The sequence below is a fragment of the Perognathus longimembris genome, chromosome 28 (genome assembly GCF_023159225.1).
Source record: "Perognathus longimembris pacificus isolate PPM17 chromosome 28, ASM2315922v1, whole genome shotgun sequence".
Lineage (NCBI taxonomy): Eukaryota > Metazoa > Chordata > Mammalia > Rodentia > Heteromyidae > Perognathus > Perognathus longimembris.
In genome coordinates, this window is record NC_063188.1 from 102,565,582 (window position 1) to 102,585,934 (window position 20,353).

General features: G+C 38.0%; 1 protein-coding gene across 2 annotated transcripts in view; it reads right to left on the reverse strand.

Moving 5' to 3' along the window:
• Positions 1 to 1,690: 1,690 nt before the first annotated feature.
• Cdkl5 (cyclin dependent kinase like 5) overlaps positions 1,691 to 20,353 on the reverse strand; it is a 103,129-nt gene continuing 84,466 nt past the window's right edge. For both annotated transcript variants that reach the window (XM_048336330.1, XM_048336331.1), the window contains 4 exons: positions 17,481 to 17,604; positions 10,844 to 10,943; positions 5,193 to 5,312; positions 1,691 to 2,087 (listed from right to left, as the gene is read on the reverse strand). In XM_048336330.1, the coding sequence (XP_048192287.1) occupies positions 1,701 to 2,087; positions 5,193 to 5,312; positions 10,844 to 10,943; positions 17,481 to 17,604 (731 nt within the window). In that variant the 3' untranslated portion in view covers positions 1,691 to 1,700. The remainder of the gene's footprint in view (positions 2,088 to 5,192; positions 5,313 to 10,843; positions 10,944 to 17,480; positions 17,605 to 20,353) is intronic.

Here is a 20,353-nt window from a genome sequence, read left to right on the forward strand (position 1 = left end):
GAATTCTGGAACAAGTAATAAATAATGAGAAGTTACCCCTTTGAGGGGTGGGAGGGATCTCTAAAAGTCTTATTGCTAGGAGACTACTTTCAAAAATCTATGACTACTAATAGATAACGCTGTAGAGATGATTTCTGTCAAGGATGGCCTAGACACAGGGGGTATATCACTTGCTGGCCAAAGGTCTCAATGATATTGGGGAGTAACTTGGGAGTTGAAAGCAATCAAATGAGAGAAAGACAGATCCTGTTCTGATGTAGGGATGTGTGTATATACAGGTGTGCATGATGACTTTGCTAAATGAATGGACAGTCCCAGGAAGAAAATCTTTTCTATGTCTATAATTTTCTCTATATCTGGAATTGCTTCAGGAGCCTGTTACATAGGTCAGAAAGAGCAATAACAAAAAGCATTTAGAAGTAGAAATGCCATACGTGTAATCTCACACCCCAGCTGGATACAAGAGTCTCCAGGAGGGTGGACAGTATTCAGGAGCAAAGAGCTGGTTTGTAAGATCTGTAGACAGGTACCTCATAGCAACCTCACAACAAAGAATGTTCATTGGCAAATCTTTGGTCTACACTCTACACTAATGTGAAGTGAAGAGCACGTTCTCTCTGCAAAGACCCACGACTAACACCTCTGTATCTTCTCCCATCATATGAGCGTTAACATTATCTGGACATAATTGGGAGCCTAGTATATGAGGAGGGAAGTGAGGCCTGCTGGAATCTTCAGTGGCCTGTTTAACCATCTTCCCCTGTGAGTCTATAAGAGATGTTCTATTTTTGTCTGCTACCAAGGATCATGTCTAGAGGCTACTGCTGGGGCCAGAAAGTTGAGCAAGGTTCATACTGTTACAGTCACTTGTAGCCACGATTCAACTCCCTTTATTAGAAGTATATACTCACTTCATATCACAAATGTATAAAAATATGGCAGATAGTGTCATAACGATACTTTCTTTAAATGAATATATTTATAAAACAGACAGATAATTACCATATATATTTATATATATAGAATAAAATACTCCTGATGCAATATATAAATGTTACTGTTTAGTTTTTATAGAAACTACTGTAGCTGTCCCACTGCTTCACAATGTTCCAAACAGCTCAAAATAACTTTACATTATAACATAAAAGGTATGATTATAACAGTACAATATTAATTATAAATAAATGTTACAAATCCTATCAAATATGGAAGCTTAGAAAACAATTTAAGACATACAGTTCATCTGCTAACCCTTCAAAGGGATTCTCTTGGATCACAAGAAACCCCACATTTAGCCTAGGCAGAAAAAAAGATGTGGTAAGGACATCGGTCAACACGAATTTTTCTATCCCTTGAAGTGCCAGGATACTTCCTGGCTTTCCCAAGTTCACCAGAGATTGCACTAAAGCTGGAATGTAAGGGGGAGAAACTGGCAAGAATTTCTTCTTCCTCAATGGCACACTGCATCCATTCTCACACAAGACCTGTGGGGAGTAGCAATCCCTAAGGAACTCCCGTGGCTCTAAGATCCCTGACTAACATTTGTGGCTGTGCGGAGCCAAATGGCCCCACACATACAATATTGCACACACCTTCATAAAGCTGAAAATACTGGCTTACTACCCTGGCCCAGCCCATTCCCTAGCCCACCCCACACCCTCCCCTCCCACCTGGCACATACCCCCCCGCCCCAGCACAAATTACAAGGCTGTCTCTTTTAAATCATTCAGATTTGGCATTCTGGAGCGATTTGTTCGGTTATAAGGGTGCCCATTGGGCCCACTCTTGGCACCGAGCTGTTCAGAATAGGAAGGCCCCTCTGTGGCACTCCTGGTCACAGAGGACACATGCCAACCAGGATCCATCTGACCTGGCAGCTGGAGAGCTGGCCTGCCCTTTGGCGTGGGCTCTTGCCGGATGTTGCTGCTCCCCCCAGAAGCCTGACTCAAGGGGTGAATCCGAATTTCCGCAAAGGAATTTTTGGTTTGTTGAGCTGTTAAGGGCTGGAAGCGGGGATCTGAGGAACCCGGGTGATTTGAAGATGAAGAGAGATGTAACAGCTTGCGCAGGGATTTTAATGGCTGGCTCTGAAAGAAAGGATGGGACACATATAGGATTTAATTTAGACTACACAAGGGATCTGAGAGGATAGGAAACTCAAATGAGAGATTATGATGCAGCCAGAGAGCGAAATCACGAGGTTAGAGAGGCTAGTCCACCTTTATCTGTTCTTTGGATTTCTTCAAACAAGATTGTATTTACTGTCCCTTGCATATGACAGCCTAGAAATTTACAGAAAATAGCTAGAGTTGATGGGGTGCTGCTCAAAGACCTAAGTTCCTTCAATCTGGACGCCACCTATCTTTACTATGGTTCTCATACTTCAATCCCAGGAAAGAGAAAGAACAAAAGGAGGAATATTATACCTCTCCTTGTCTAATAAGACTTCCCCAAGGCTCCATGTAATGCTTCTACTTATTTCACTAGCTAAAACTTAGGCACACAGCTATATCCAGTTGTAAAAAAAGCTAAAAAATGTAATGCTTTAGTTAGGCAACAATGTGTTGAACTAAAAACTGTATAACCCTTTTCATAATACCTCTCTTTTTTTAACCTCTCTCCTTTCCTTCTTTTTTCCCTTTATGTTGCTGGGGATTGAACCCAGGGCCTTGCAGATGCTGAGCAAACATTCTACCACCAAGCTACATTCCCCCGCCCTCCTTTTTCTTTTTTTCCCCCTTTTTTATTGTCAAAGTGAAGTACAGAGGGGTTACAGTTTCATATGTAAGGCAAGTACATTTCTTATCTAATTCCTTCCCTCCTCCCTCATTTTTCCCCAGTTCCCTCCCCCTCCCATGAGTTGTACAGTTGGTTTACACCAATTGGTTTTATAAGTATCGCTATTGCAATGGTTTGTCTTTTTATCCTTTGTCTCCCGACTTTGGTATTCCCTTTCCTTTCCTTAGTTCCAATACACGTATATACAGTATCCGGGGTACTAAGATCAGTTACAGTAATAGCAGGAGTAAAACCTCAGGAAGGGAAAACAAGAGGGAAAAAAGGCATTCCTAGCTTTTTTAGATGGGATGAGGGGCTAAGGTTTGGGCATTAAAATGCCCAAATGTTTGGGAAATGCACAAAAATCCTATAAAATCTAATATAATACTAATCCAATACTTCTATAGAATCTACTCATAGAAGGCCTTCAACTCTTGATATGGGCTCACAAATACCCTTCTTGCCTATGTTCCTGTTTATGGAATGATTGCTAGCCTAAAGTGCTACAGTAGGGAGGGAGCCTGATATTAACGCAGAAGGAAGCATCCTAGTTGGAGTCTGTCCTTCAATGGCCAATGTCTGTTGGGCAATTCTTCAGCCTTAGGCTTCTCAATGGTGAAAGGCAGCTCACTTCCTTCTTTCTTCACTTTTACTATAGGGTACATGAGGAGCTGGGCAGGTATACACCTGTTATTCTAGCTACTTGCCAGGCTGAAGAAGGAAGATCCCAAGTTTCAGGTCAGCCTAGGCAACTTAGTGAAAACCTGTCTGAAATAAAGTGAAAAAAGGCTGGGGATATACCCCAGTGACAGATTATTTGTTTATTGTTGTGAGACCTAGAAACCCCTAGTACCACAAAAAAAAAAAAAGAAAAGAAGAGGTATAGAGAGCACTTGGAAATGCATAGCCAATTACTACTGTTTGTCTTTGTCACTTAGAAAATAACCCTAACCTTGGAGTGACAACATTTTAGGTTTTAGTAAAGGTTGAGCAATATAACAATCTCTAGGAACACTATAAGATTTGTACTAACAGGGCAATGGAAGCTTGAGGATTAACTCAAAGAAAATTGCTTCAGGGAGGGATCTTCCATCAACATTCTAAAATCTTCCCAAGAAAGCTGTGGGGTCCCCGGTCCCCCACAGGAAGCAGCATAGTAATGTGCCTACCATATGTGCTTCAAAATGTCTTCTTTGTTAAAAAAAAAAACACCACAAATTAGTATGATAACACTGCGACATTTCTGTTCATTTTTATAACCCTAATAACATGGAACTACTGGGAAAGTACAATTATCCAGAATTAACTAGATATGTGGTTACTTGAAAGGAGTTTCTTGGTGGGAAAAAAAAGTTTCACCAAGGAGGTTTTAAACATCAGGCTCTCACTCACAGTCTATTGTATTCTTAGTTTGGATGCATCAAATAAACCTTAGATGTCTCCCCACTAGCCCACAGCCTGTATTATGTTAAAAGAGACAATATAAATGGTTGAGCAAGGGCTGGGAATGTGGCCTAGTGGTAGAGTGCTTGCCTAGCATGCACAAAAGCCCTGAGTTTGATTCCTCAGCACCAAATAAACAGAAAAAGCCAGAAGTGGTGCTGTGGCTCAAGTGGCAGAGTGCTAGCCTTGAGCAAAAAGAACGATAGTTTTGGAAACTCTTGTTTACAGCTTTGACTGACAGCTTATAATTAAAGAAATTGTATAGAAAATGTATTAAAAAGTCAAGCTGCTACCTCTAAAGCCCAGAAATCTTTGATACGGTTAATGCCAATATGATAAATAAATGTCATTATGCTAATTATGGGATACTTAAAAGATGTAACAATGAAGCATTCCCAATCAAAATCATTAAATATTTTTTTGTAGGTCATGGGGCTTAAAAACAGGGCCTGTCCCTGAGCTCTTTTGCTCAAGGCTAGCATTCTACCACTTGGAGAAACAACACCACTTCCAGTTTACTGCTGCTTAAGCAAAGATAAAAGTCTCACGGCCTTTCCTGTCTGGGCTGGCTTTGAACTACGATCCTCAGATCTAAGCCTCCAAAGTAACTAGGATTAGAGGTGTGAGCCACCAGTGCCCTGATCCAAGATCTTTTTACTAAGATGTTTATGTACCTTTTTCTCCCCTGGGATGTAGAGGACTTGCTGGCTAGGACTACTTCCCCTAACATCCCTGGCCCTGTCTCAGCTAGGTAAAGGCTATTTAGAAGCTCACTTTTTTCCTAATGGAACATGAGTCATTGGAGCAAGATTCGTTTGACTTCCAAGATGCACCTGGTTATTAGTGAGGGTCTATTTGGAGGCATTCTCAGCCTTGTTGTAACAGTGAAAGGCTAAGTTTGGTCCCCTAGGCTCGTTCCCCCAGGATTTGCTGCAGACAGAAAATTTAAGAGTACAATAAACTCCACTCACATGGATCTGTGGATCTGAAAGTTTCTCAGGGCGCCATTCCTTTGGCCTGCTGATTGAAGTGCTACCAGAGTGAAGGGCTTTCTGTAAGGTCAGCAGATCTGGGCCATCAGAATTGGGCACCTAGAGCAAAAGATGAACACAAATTCAATGAGCACATCAATAAACCTAATTAAGATATGCAACCACACCCAAGAGGAGAATCAAACCAAAAAGCAAATCAAAACAAACCAAAACTCAAAACAAAGACCCAATACAGAAAGAAACCAAACTCTCCCAATGTTCATAATGCATGTGATGCTAGTTAAAATTCTGCTGCCCTCTTAATAATTTTCCCTTCATTAGGAAAAATTGGCAGATGTCATGCAGCTTGGTTAAAACTTCAACCCTTAAAGCATTCCCATGCTGTTAGTTTTAGTCGCTGTAAGAAAGAGCAGTTAAATGGGCTGTACCAGGAACTGCTGTCGTATCCTCATTCCATATTGCAGTTAGGTTATGAACCAGTTCAATAAAATAAAAAAATACTGCTGGGAAATGATCCAAACGCTGTATTTTATGATGTCAAAGAAGTCTAGTTGTCTTTCAAGGATAGTGACGTGAGAAAGTATGTTTTGAATCATATTCCCAAACCACTGCCCAGTAAACTGGGTCCAGCAACATATACAAGGAAACTTCTGTTTCAAATGAACTCAACTGGTCTGTCTAGTCATCAATTTTGGTGAACTAAGCAGAGTTAGGCCAAATGCCAAGCAAGAGCTGTGGCTCTGAACTAAGTGACCAGCAAAAGCTAAAGCCAGGCAAAGAAGAACAAGTCGCCAACTACTGAAGCTTCTTTTTTTTTTTTTTTCCCATGGAGCCTGTTAGCTCACTTAATTTGGCGAATTTAAACTTAAGAAACAAATGGTCAAGCAAATGTTTACAAACTTTTTGAGCCAAATGCAAAGATATTTGTTAACTGAAAATGTTAAGTCATAGTCTTTATAGGAAAGGAGAATTTATGAATGCCTCCTGCCAATCCAAATTAGCTTTTCACTAGTATAATAGGCTTTATGCTTCAACATCCTCAACTGATTCAGAAAATCCAAAATGGAAAAGAATTTATATCCCAGTAAATTTATGGAACTGGCTCAGGTACTTAACTAGCATAAAGAGAATATGACCCCATGAAAATAAGACATGCTGTTGCCATCAGTAAAACAAGTTTACTGGATCAGTTTTCAGGGCTACCATACACAAAAATGGGTACCATGGGTGGAGTGACTACAGGAAGCTTTTTCAAAGAAGAACTATGCTTTAAATGATTCTTTGAATTAAAAAGAGGAAAGAGGGATTTCTTGATGCTTGGATTCTCCCCGTTGGTGGAATCTGTCTGTAATATAAGATACAAATAAACTAATTGCAAAAAAGGTGCTTTAATAGAAATCACCAGCCATCGGCAGCCCTCAAATTATTAAATATTAACATTCATGGAAAGAATATGTGGGCTGTGTGTCTCGAGAGGTTCTGTGTCATTTCTTACCTACACACAATGAGGTTAATAAGGTAAATTCAAGATAAGCACAAACTTCTACGTATATAATATAGTTATGACTATAGTAGGAATGCCTAAAGACCTACAAACGTTCAGTAGCAGCTTATATAAGAACCTATCATCATAAATATTACTGTTATGAAGAATTACGTTTAGTGAGCTATTGATGAACTTCAATTGCTTCCTGATTGCTACAGGAGACATCAGCAACTAAGATAATGTACCATGTGAATTGTCTATTAGTAAAGGAAAGACTACAAATTCTCTTGAACTTGGTCAAGTTTTGAGCTAGAAAATAAAACTTGAAGAGGACTAGAACTGTTGTGAAATATTAATGTTAAATAATAAGGAAGTCTTGTCCTATGCTGCTAGAAATGTGTACCTGTCTAAAAATATCTGGTGCAATTCAGAATGCTGGTTTTTAAGCAAAGAAATAGGAAGCTCACTCTTTCATCTTTAAACTGAAGCACCACTGCAAATTGAGTTCCTAAGTAGGATACAATTACCAAGTTGGCAAAGTCACCATATGCTTTGAGGGCTTATGTAATTTCCCAGATATGTAACTGAAGCCAGATTCCAAGGCAGATTCCAGATTATCTTGAGACACATTTATAATACAGAATTATTTATGGCAAACTTTTTTTTCTCTTTTGGTTATCTCAATTATCAGAGAACTAGAGTGTGTATATATAAAGGTATTCAGACCATCTTTTTTTTGTTTTTTCTTACCAGTCCTGGGGCTTGATGAGCTCAGGGCCTGAGCACTGTCCCTGGCTTCTTTTTTTTCTCAAGGCTAGCACTCTGCCACTTGAGCCACAGTACCACTTCTGGCCATTTTCTATATATGTGGTGCTGGGGAATCAAACCCAGGGCTTCATGTATGTATACGAGGCAAGCACTCTACCACTAAGCCACATTCCTAGCCCTCAGACCATCTTTTTATGTGTATGAAGAATTAGTGTAACATATCCCATGAATTTCCCTGTTCTACTGAGGAAACACTAGGGAGGAGTTAAAAACTTGTATTGCTAAGGAAGCAAGAAGAAAGCTCTCAGAGGCTGTCCATGGGGAGAGCCAGTTTCTTGTTCTCCCAATTGGTTGTGTGATTTTGGGCAGGTCACAACTTGCTTGGACTCAATTCCTATACTAAGTGACCCAGAATTAGGATTTACTTCAACTTTAAAATGTCCCACAAATCTATGCAACGGGCATCGGATTTCCATTTCTTTGAATCTTATGCAAAAGCTTAACACAATGCCTTAAAATTTGTTTCTTCTAATTTCCTTTTTCTGAGTTCTAGAAAGTGAAAACAAATTTTCTTGAATTATATTTGATTGCTTATTCAAAGGCTGCGTTAACACAAAGCCAGACCTACAAGCCTGAGGTCTGGCTGGTTCAAGAGTGCTCTGTGGATATTATTCTCAATTCAAAAGCCCCTATTTGTTTCCATTTAATTAAAAATATGCAGACATACATTTTTTTTGGGGGGGGGTGTTGGAAAGCTGAGGCATATAGCCTGTGGAAAGATACTTTGCAGTTAGTTCAAATATCTGAAAGAGTAATTTTAAGTGAAGAGAATAATAATTTTCCTATTTATCCTAACCTATGCGAGAGTGTGTGTGTGTGTGTGTGTGTGTGTGTGTGTGTGTGTGTGTGTGTGTGTGTGTGTGTGTGTCGCGCGCTGCTCCTGGAGCTTGAACCTGATCAGGGCCTGGGCACTGTACTGAGTATATTTTTTTCTCAAGGCTAGCACTCTACTACTTGAGCCACAGCTCCATTTTTGGCTTTTTGGGGGGAGGATAGTTTATTGGAGAGAAGAGTGCCATGAACTTTTCTCACCGGGCTGGCTTTGAACTGCAACCCTCAGATCTCAGCCTCCTGAGTAGCTAGATGTGAGATACTAGTACCCAGCCAACCTATACTACTTAAGTACTTAAAATTTGAACTGAATCCAGACTAATAAAGTCAATTAATATACATATTCTCTATTCATTCACTCATGATGAGCCAGGAGCTTTTGGTTTAGTGTTAGTTTAAGACGACACACATAAAAATCTAAATGTATACACAAATACCTTCAATACCTTGGTGTTTATTATATTCTACCATTTAATCATCCATAATAGCTGTAGACTTGTAGTTAATAATAAGAATCCCAACATTAAAAAAAAAAGTGGTCAGAAAGAGGTAGCAAAAGTTTAATGTTCTCAATAGATAAGTATATTATATAGACAATGGTAAGTTTTATTTAGTAATGGAAACATTTTAAGCATCCCTAGACTATGTCAGAGTATCTGTTCATCCAATCTTAGTAGTAGATGTAGTAACATTCGAAAGAGTACTCATTTGATTTGACACTCTGTCAAAAATAGGTAGATTTTCCTGGCCAGAGAAAATTTCAGCAATATTTTGCGGGCCTTAGAATGAAGATAGTAAAGTTTGTGTAGTGAGACATATTATTGTGTGTATATGTAGAAAAAGAAACACTGTTAAAAGTCAGAATATTAAATTGCACCAGAATGATTGCAATTTAAAACAGATGTCTCTCTCTCTCTCTCTCTCTCTCTCACACACACACACACACACACACACACACACACACACACACACATACCCCTTTCTCCCACAAAAATATGCACAGGATAAAAATGACATGGGTCAATGTACCAAAATCCTAGTATTGTAAGTAGAAGGGTGGCAAAATTAAGCATGATCTTTTCTTTTTTGCACAATTTTTTTGTAATGAGGTCATTTATTTTATAATAAGATACACAAATTTAACAACTAAGAAAGTGAAAAAAGTAATCTAGAAAGGATGAGATCTGGAGAGATGCTCTTTCTTGTGGGGAGGGGGAGTGTTGATCCTGGGGCTTGAACTCAGGGCCTGGGCACTGTTCCTGAGCTTCTTTTGCTCAAGGCTAGAACTCTACCACTTGAGCCACAGCTCTGCTTCTGGCTTTTTTGGTAGTTTTAATGGAGGTAAAAGAGTCTCAGACTTTCCTGCTCAGGTTGGCTTCAAACCACGATCCTCAGATCTCAGTCTCCTAAGTAGTGAGGATTATAGGTGTGAGCCTCTGGCGCCCAGCTACAGAGATTTTTTTTGTTAAATATTTTAAACATTTCTTAAACATCTTGAAATAAAAAATCCTTATTTCAGGTTATGTACTTTGCTACTTTTATCGGTCTTAACTTACCACTGAGTCATAAACCTAGAAATTTTATGATGGAAAGGGCCTTAGAAACATTGAGTCCAATCTACTCATCTTACATATGAATTTAATGAAGACCATCTGTACAGTCCATTTTAATTAAGTAGTTTGTCCTCTTCAAATAAATGAAGAATATATCATGCATGAAGTACAACTAGAAGCAAAAGTGTTCAAGATAGCTAAGTCAACATCATCTAGTTGTCAAGGTATAATGAGGAAGAAGGAAAAGGCATGCCTCATTTGAGTAAAGAACCACTCTTGATGCTATCCTGAAGGCTTGGTTCCTTTACATTTACTCATGTCACTAGTTAGCAGAATCCTCAATTGGGTGTTTCAGTGAAGTGATTCACTTGCTCTTGTGAGGCCAACCCTTTGTTCCAGCTAAGGGTTTCCAGGAGCTAAGGCACAGTCTGTCTCACAGTGCAATCGCAAGGAAAACCAATCCCCAAAATGTCAGGTGGGATCTCTCTGTAACTATAACAACCATGAACATACTGTCAACATGAGAATTCTACTACTAGTCAGGGGAAGATAAGGAATGAAGGTTATTTACAAATGTCAAGATTTAAACATAAACCAAAACCATTGCCAAAGTTTTTGCCTATCTTTATGACCCCAGAGAGAAACAAATTCTACATCTTTATAATTTTTACAGGAGTATAAGTCCACATGGAAAAGAAGATAATTGAGAAGTTTATTACAACATCATTACAACATCTTCTACAATTGGGAGATTTTACTGAGTCTAGAAAAGGTACTATGAGAGGATAGTTGAATAGAAGTTTTGAAAGAGACATCCACTGCATATGCAAGTCAGTTCTCAGTAAGAAATTAATTTTCACTGCCACAGAGCAAAAAATGTAGACTAATGCAGAAACCTATGCCATATAGGTAGAAACTGGCTATGTACTTACCGTTTGAGATTTCTTCTTTTTCTTTTTCATTGACCTGAAAAAACCTTGCTTCTCCTTTTCTTTGAGCGGATCAGAATGACTGATATTTTCAGGACTTTTCCTAAATGGGAAAACATTTTTTTTTCATATTGGTCTTTCAATTATTCTCTTGGCATTGTCTGACAAACATAATTCATGACACCAGGTTCAAAGCCAAGAACAATCAAACACATAGGTAAAAGTTCTCTAAAATCACAGGAGGAACTGAATCTAATCAGCACGGTTAATGGCTATCCTTTAGCACAGGCACACACACTAGCAATTTGAACACTATTATCCATGATCTGTAACTGTGCTAACAGACCATTTCATGCTGTGGAAAGCCTCAGAGTTAGAGATTTTGAAAAGCACATGGCCTAGAGGATGCCTTTTCTGTAACTCTCCAACGGTAACATCAGAAGCATTTTCAATACCTTCATTTTTCCATTTACCTATTAAAAACCAATTCTATAATTTTATTAGTAAGCCAAGATATTGAGCATAAAAAAATCAATGCTATTATAGAAATATTATCAAATAATGAAAATTGCCAGAAAATGGAAAATTCTTAATTATATCTTTCAACTATTTACCAAAACTAAATAAAACATACTTTAAGATGTAGGATGAATTCTTAAATACAAAGCAATACAAATGCAACAAAACAAACTAAAAATGCTGACATTAAGCTTAGTACCACCAAGTTAATTCACTTCATTAATTTTGAATTCATGAAATGAATTAAACTTAGGGCCTAGGCAATGTCCCTTAGACATTTTTGCTCAAGCCTAATGCTCTATCCCTTGAGCTACACCTCTACTTTAGGCTTTTTGGTGGTTAATTGGAGGTAAGAGTCTCATGGACTTTCCTGCCCATAATGGCTTTGAATGGTAATCCTCAGATCTCAGCTTCCTGAGTAGCTACAATTTTAAGTGTGAGCCACTAGCACCAAAGCTACTACTACGTGTTTTTAATAAAAATAAAGATATTCAAAGATAGGAACCAACATCTGGGCACAACAAAATGTTTGTATTTGCATGTTTAAAGAAGATTTACATTATTTTACAATCCTTAAAAAGCAACTCAGTTGGCATTCTTGAAAAACTCATTCCATAGACTTTCATTTAAGTACCAATTATCTGCATGATTGTGGAAAGCTATTTCCTCAAATGATTGGATTTCATCTATAAGCTATTCCCTAAAAGCAAGAGTGGAAGAATTATTAAAAGTGATAGTTGATTTATATTCACTGCTTTAGAATACCTAGCAGTGATGAAGTGATTAAAACATATAAGAAAACATGAGAAGAGTTAACAGTCTGCTTTTATTGTATTAAAGTTTGTGAAGGAATAAAGCATCTAAATAAACAGATTTGAATGACAGAAAACACCATGAATATTAAAAATAAATCACATTTCCAAGAATATTTACTAAAATATTAAGTAAAACCACTAAGATTCAAAACTTTCTTTTTTTTTTTTCTTTTTAAGCATGAGCCACCCCACCTGGCTCATGTATACCTTTTGTTTATTTGTTTTTGTTGCCAGTCCTGGGGTGTGGAGGGCCTGAGCACTGTCCCTGGCTTCTTTTTTCTCAAGGCTAGCACTCAACCACTTGAGCCACAGCGCCACTTCTGGCTTTTATCTATACATGTGGTTCTGAGGAATCGAACCCAGGGCTTCATTGTAAATGAGGCGAGCGCTTTACCATATTCCCAGCCCCAGATTCAAAACTTTCTACAAAGAGTAAATCCAATAGTACTTAATAAAGCATATATAGGTGTATATAACACATGCAGGAAGAAATATAAATAGTTCAGGAGATGAGACTATTTAATACAACACAGTGAGACTGCTATCCTAAAAAAATCCTTCAATAGCTATCATATCTAGATAGAATTATTATTATTATTAAGATTTCAAATATCACTGAGAGAGATCACAGTTCTAAAGTAAAAATCTGTAATTCAACACAGCCATAACATAACTAGCTTTGGGTTTCAGAACAATGCCACTTATCATTCTGGGAGCTAGAAAAGTTCCATGCTAGCATTGGTGCAAATGAGGTGGTACATAGTTAAAAGATTCTGAAGCTGTGCTGTCGTACTGTTGAAGAAATGACTCTCCTGGTGAATGCTATTTCAGAAGGGGAACTAGAACTCCAGCAGAATTTCAGCACTGGTAGAAGAGGAAAGAAATCCTGTGACAGCAGTGCTAGAGGAAGCATGATGAGAAGAGGAGCGTTTTATCCAAGATGAAACAGAATGATATGAAAGTGAGAGTTTGGAGAAGGGGATGGTAATAGATGAGAAGGAAAAAAATAGGTAAGAGTTGTTACAGATTGGTATTATAGGAACTTTTATTGTTGGATCCCTGAAACACAGGGAAGATAAATCAAAGATAATCTGCACTAGGGTCTTCAGAGGCATTGGCTATACTACAGTGCAGGTAAAGCAGGCCAAATATGAGGAAATATTTTAAAGCTGAAGCTGAGCATGTACTGGGGCTCAGATCTAGGCTGAGTGAGATCTCAAGGCCCCAAACAAAATGGAAATAAGTTACCCTTGAACTAGATGAAAGCTAAGCGTGATATGTGAGTGTTTGATCCTAAAAGAGGAAATACTGAGAGAAGGAAGGAAGACCGGGAAGAGGAGAAGAAACAAAGCAAGGGAGCAGTTACTCAGAAACATACTAGTTGGGAAAAAGCCGGAGAGACTGAGACAGAGAAAGCCAGGGACAAAGAGAGCACTGCTTGGAACAAGGCCCATGAAAAGCTGTTCAGTGCACAAAGGAAGGAAGAAAGGGCCTTGGACATGGATAAAGATCACTGAGCCAAAGGGATAAAAACGTGGTTGATTATTTTCTTTATCTGTGCTACTGGGACTTCTTAATCTGTGGCTACTGAGATTTCACCTAGTACAGTACTTAGCTTTGTGCTGTGTATGACAGCAAGGAGCAACACAGAAGGCTAAGCAGGGCCTCACATCAATTTGGAGGAGCAAAGTTTTGAGAAAGACTATCCATTCAGTCACTGGCATCTTACCTAGGGCAACAGCTCTGATCAAAATAATGTGGATATGTTGAGGGGCAATAAGAATCAGGGCACTTCCCCACACAGTCATGTGACTCCAAAGTCACTCAACCCAAGAGTTATTTCCATATGGGGGAAAAGAGGAAATTCCAAGAAACAAAGTAAAATTAAAATTGATTTCAAGTAAACCAAGATATACTGAGTAGTTGATATGTGACAGGCCCTATGTTAGATGCTGGCTATACAGAGATGAATTAATGGTGAATTAATAAGGAGCCTGACTTTACTTAAGGTGCTCTCAGACTCACAGGGGACCAGGTATGGGGATGAGACAGCAGTATCAGACTTGTGGGCTTCAGTAGACTCTCTATGGGAGTAGAACGGAAAATGAGATGAGGTGAGGGGCGTTTCTCTGTGCCACTTTCCCTGCCACATCCCTCCTCTGGCAGTGTGACTCGGCTAATAGGTAGATGAGATAAGAAACTCAACAAATGATTCTCCAAGAGAAATTCTGCGAGACAGGGTGACAAGCTATAATGAATGCAATATATTCATACTGTGTTAAGAAGAATTAGACTGGGATTATGCCACTGAATTACACAATTCTTCACTTATCTGAACTAGTGGGAGTTCAAATTAATTTAGTTTATAGTTTAAGTGTCAACTTTAAACTCAATTTTATGGCATTCTTTCTAAACATATTTCAGTTCTTTGTCTGTCTGAGGAAAGCCAGTGTCATCTATTTTATAAACATATACTCTAAATGTGTATTTATGGTATGCATGAGTTCCCATGAGGGGGCTGTGAAAAAGACAGAAACATGTGCTCTTCTCCACTGCTATTGCTAGGGATCCTTCTCCCACTGTGCATTGTATAGTTACTGGAGACTATTTTTTGTCCTGATGACCTCAGGCCCCACTGCAAGAATCAGGCTCTGAGTGAGAGTACAGGTGTCATGCTATTAGTAAGAGATGATGAATCTGGCTGCATTAAGTATTTTTCTTACTCAGCTCAATTTTGGCTTTGATCCCAAGTTTTAAATGGGTTTGAGACAGCTGAAGTGACCAGAATAACAGCTCTTGGTATTAAACTTCAGTATCTGTTTGCTGATTTAAAATATGACATAATACCCTGATTTTTCCATGGCAGGAAATACACACATCGTACAAATATTTTCTTCCTAAAAGAAATTTAAAGCACTACTATTAAGGAGACACAGATTGCCCTTCAGCCACTTCGTAGTTTAATAGTATTTCATCAGATTTCCTAACAAAGCCTCTTTGTTTTTCTAAATTATCAAATGTGCACTTCTCTCAAATATAAAGAATATGAAAAGCAAATAGGGCCTAAGAAAAAAATCAATATGAATTAAGTTTAATTAATGATTGGATCACATTCGAGGCATGAAAGGAGACATGTTATAGAAGTATTGTCAAGTGGGATAGGGAACAAAAGAAGAGAGCCAGTCCACCGCTGACAATTCTGGAACCTTTTCAAGCCTAGTACCAGCAATAAGTTGGGATGACTTGATGAGGAATTAGCTGAAGTCCAATGTCTCGATTATGCCTATGATTTTTTTTAAACAACCAATTTCATTTTCCACACAGATGCAGATAAAAATTCCATACATAGAGATAATCCAAAAGATGTAAACACAGTCCTAGGGTTATAGCATAACAGAACACATGATTAGCATATGGGAGACCCTATGTTCAATCCCTTGCACCAAACTAAACCAAACCTCTAAAAATAAAAAAAGATGAAAACAATACATTACTGTGTATCCTACATTTTTGTTATTCTTTTTTGAGACAGGGTCTGACTATGTAGGCAAGGCTGACTTCAAACTCTCAATCTTTCTGCCTCAGCATCCTGAGTGTTGGGATTACACTGCCCCTCCACATTTGCATTTAATTTTTATCTGATCTACTTAATTTTCATAGGACTTTGGTACTCTATAATTCATGCTCTTTTAAATCATCACCATTTCATTATGCAAGTACCAGAAGGAAACACAAATTACTTCCCTACTTGTATATCCTTTAAAAAATTTTTTTGTTGGATGTGGGGCTTGAACTCAGGGCCTGGGCACTGTCCCTAAGCTTTTTCACTCAAGTCAAGCACTTCACTACTTTGAGCCACAGCTCTACTTCTGGTTTTCTGGTGGTTATTTGGAGATTCTCAGTACTTTCCTGCCCAGGCTGGCTTCAAACTGCGATTCTCAAATCTCAGCCTGAGGAGGATTATAGGTGTGAGCCACCGGTGACTGGTTTACATGTATATTCATATACATTAGACACTATTCTCAGGACTTGTCAAAGCTATACCTGAAAACAGTCAGCACCAGCAACTAAAAATGTACAGTAGATCTCTGCTATATACTAGGGAACAAAAATCTATTACAAGGAATTATCAATTTAGGAAATATATCAGCATAGATGGAACGGAGACACTGGACAAACTGGAGTGAGGTTAACTGTATTAAAGATGATAACCACAGTAACTAATATGAATAAGCCCTTACAGTCCTAGACACTGTTCTGGTTCTTTTTGTGTATTAGCTCATGCAAATACCAGATTATCCCCATGAATGAAGTGCTATTTCTCCCTCCCTGCTCACATAGGTAGGAATCAAACCCAGGGCCTTATGAATGCTGAGCTGGCATTCTTCTACTGAGCTACATTCCAGTCTGGGAAATGCTATTCTAAAACCTATTTCAGAGATGAGGAAATCAAGGTACATACAAAAAAAAAATCACACAGCTAGAAGTTGACTTCAATCAAGATACATTATTTTGAACCTAAACTCTAACACTAATGTTAATACAAAGTGTACTTATATAGAAAAATAGTTATAAAATAACCATATTTTACTATTGCCTTAAGAATAAGTAATTTTCACTATAGCTTCCAACATGGAAACTTTGCTATAATGTTGCCAATTGGGCCCAAATTGTAAAGTCATAGGGGTTATGAGCACTGATACAAAGTCCTCGGCCATATCAGAGATAGACCCTATGTCATCCTTGTCTTTGTCTAAATTTGGTATATTATAGTGATGTCCCTTTTCACTCTCTTGTTGGAGAACATAGTAAATTTCTACGGACACATTGCTAAAAATACTCTTCACATCTACATTCTGAGCAGTCTATACTTGGCAGTTGAAAATAAAAAATGTTTTTAAATGGACCTTATTCCCCAGACAGATTTGCTAATGGAACAATATTCATTGTAATTCTTTCCTTAAAATTTATTACACATGATACAAAAAGATAAAAGGGTAAGGAAACTTGCCATATCACTTGACCTCTGACTACCATTATGCTTCCATGATAGCATAAAGGGATATTCTCTTACTTCTGTCTTTTTCTGTGGATTAAAGGTAGAAACCACAAACTCTGGAGTAAAAACTCCTTAGGTATGAATCTTGGCATCCTCTACATGTCTTTACAAAAAATGACAACAACCATCTCCATAATTTCCTGAGAGAACACTAATGGGAGAAACAATGTGAAAAAGTTACATAGAATTTCTCTGGATTCCGAAATCCACTATTAGAATAAAAAGGGGTAAAAACAAAATCACTCACCAGGGATCAAATCCTGGTTGTCTTTTTGAGTGATTGGTTCCAGAACTGCTCTCAGATGGTAGAGAAGAAACTCTTGTCGACACATTATTTTCATGGAAAGAATTGTCTGGTCGTGGAGATGGCACTGAATGAAGAAAAAGTAAGTTACTGTTGTACACTTAGGTCAAAATAGTTATCAAACTACTCTACTGCATTTCCTGGGACACAAAACAAACACAACAGAACAAACATAAAAAATCCTCATCTGCCTATCATATAACTTTCGAGTTTTCTAAGAGTAGACTCATTCTGGGGGAACATTCTCACTTTGGAAAGCTTACAATAGGAACCTAAGGTCAGTTAACAGCAAGCAAGAAAGCTGAGAAATTGCAGAGCACTGTAGAATATTATCCGTATGAATATCACAGCCTTCTCCCAAGTGCTTCGACATTCTTTGAACTTAACGGCTTTCTTATCATAGATCCAACTGTGTAATATCCATTCTTAGTCTGAAATCATTCTTAACAAGGGACACACTACTGTTTAAATCTTGGCACTTGGAAGGCAGTGTCACTCAGGTATTTTTCAACTAAATTACAAAGATATTTGGTTATTTATACAGAATATTTTTCTATACATTTTCAAGAATGAACAGAAAAACAGACTATAATGTATATGAGTACTCTCTGTTTTGGGAAAAAGGGTGGTTATTAACTTTTTCCATCAATTTTCAAACTCAGATATAAATCAAAACATACTATAAATTTCATCATAAAAGTAATATACAGATCATATATCAACTGACATCAATTCACTTGATTCTTTTTTTTTTCTCAAATTTTTATTATCAAACTGACGTACAGAGAGGTTACATTATCATACGTTGGGCATTGGATACATTTCTTGTACTGTTTGTTGCCTTGTCCCTCATGCCCCCCTCCCTCCCCCCCTTTCCCTCCCCCCCCAGGTGTTCAGTTCACTTACACCAAACAGTTTTGCAAGTATTGCTTTTGTAGTTATTTCTCTTTTTTTACCCTGTGTATAAATAGAAACAAAGTATCTTGGAAATATCATTTCAATAATACCACATTGAAATGAGAGATGTTTCCAGGTGTTTCATTTAGCTGAACCTTTTCCTTCTAGTTCTGAACTTTTTTTTTTTTTTTTGGTTGGTCGTAGGGCTTGAACTCAGGAGATGCTGTCCCTGAGCTTTTTTGTTCAAAGCTAGCACTCTACCACTTTGAGCTACTTCAGTTTCCTGATGGTTAATTGGAGAAAAGAGTCTTACAATTTTCCTGCCTGGGCTTGTTTGGGACCCCATTCCTCAGATCTCAGCCTCCTGAGCCGCTGGTGCCCAGCTCCTTTCTGAATTTTAAAAATGAAACATTTAAATTAAAACGTTCTACTAGCTAAATCATAAAATGTATTATGAGGTAAAGGAAGCATTTATCTGTTGTTAACCAATTTAATGTATTTACAATCAAAATAAAACTGTGTGCCCAAAAGGCAAATACTAATTTACTGATTTATAGCTCTACTAACATTTCATATTACAGGATTTTGTATGGACATTATAGGAATAGCTCATCTATTGTACATTTGGAAGTAAAATTATCATTAGGAGAAGAAAAGGCTTTTGCTAATGTGCAAGATAAAACTTTAATTAGCTTTACTTTGAGCTAAAAATTTAGCCCTATAAGATCTTTTCGTTAGTGTTAGTTTTCTTGATAATGCACATTCTAATTGTTGTGAGGTAGAATATCAATGTTGTTTTGCATTTCTTTTATAATCAGAGATGTCGAACATTTCTTCATGTATCTATTGACCATTCTTACTTCTTCTGAGAAGTCTCTCTTTAAGTCTTTACCCCATGTATTAATTGGGTAGTTGTTTTTGTTTTTTTTTTGAGGGTTTGATTTTTTGAGCTCTAAGTATATTTTAGATATGAGGCTCTTGTCTGATGCATAGCTAGTAAAAATCTTCTCCATTCTGTAAGCTTTCTATTTTTCTTGCTTGCTATGTCCTTCTTTTTTGTTTGTTTTTATGCTGGTCTTGGGGTTGAATTCAGGGCCTGGGCACTGTCCCTGAGCTTTTTTGTACTCAACGCTAGCATTCTACCACTTGAGCCACAATTCCACTTGTAGCTTTTTAGTTTTCAATTGGAAATAAGAATCTCACAAACTTTCTTGTCCAGGCTGGCTTGGAACTATAGCTAGGATTACAGGAGTGAGCCACTGGTGCTTAGCCAAAATATATTTATAAGGCTTTTTGCAAATTTAATGAATAAATATATGTGAAGCTGTGCCACTCAGTGCTCTAGATAAGAGAGAAAAAGATAAAGAGAATTCGGAATCTTTTATCACAGGGGAGTAGTAGTGGGAATGGAACTCAGGACTGTGCATGTGCTACGCAAGCTCTCTAACACTGAGCTACACTGGCAGCCTAAGAACTGGGAATCTGGGAGGGACTCACAAACTTGTGGAAGAAATATACACTGAGAACCAGTTCAATATGGTCTGTGTTGTTTTAGAGGCACTGACAAGGTACTATGAGAGAAACAGAGAAAGAAATACATGGGCTGGGAATATGGCCTAGTGGTAAAGTGCTCGCCTTGTTCGTATACATGAAGCCCTGGGTTCGATTCCTCAGCACCACATATATAGAAAAAGCCGGAAGTGGCGCTGTGGCTCAAGTGGTATAGTGCTAGCCTTCAGCAAAAAGAAGCCAGGGACAGTACTCAGGCCCTGAGTTCAAGCCCCAGTACTGGAAAAAAAAAAACAGAGAAGGAAATACTTCATTTCTTCTGGGGTGGGCAGGGAAGACTTCATGCTGGAGAGGATATAAGGAAAAGGACACAAATAAGATGTACCAGCAGGAAGAAAGCAATGTGTTTC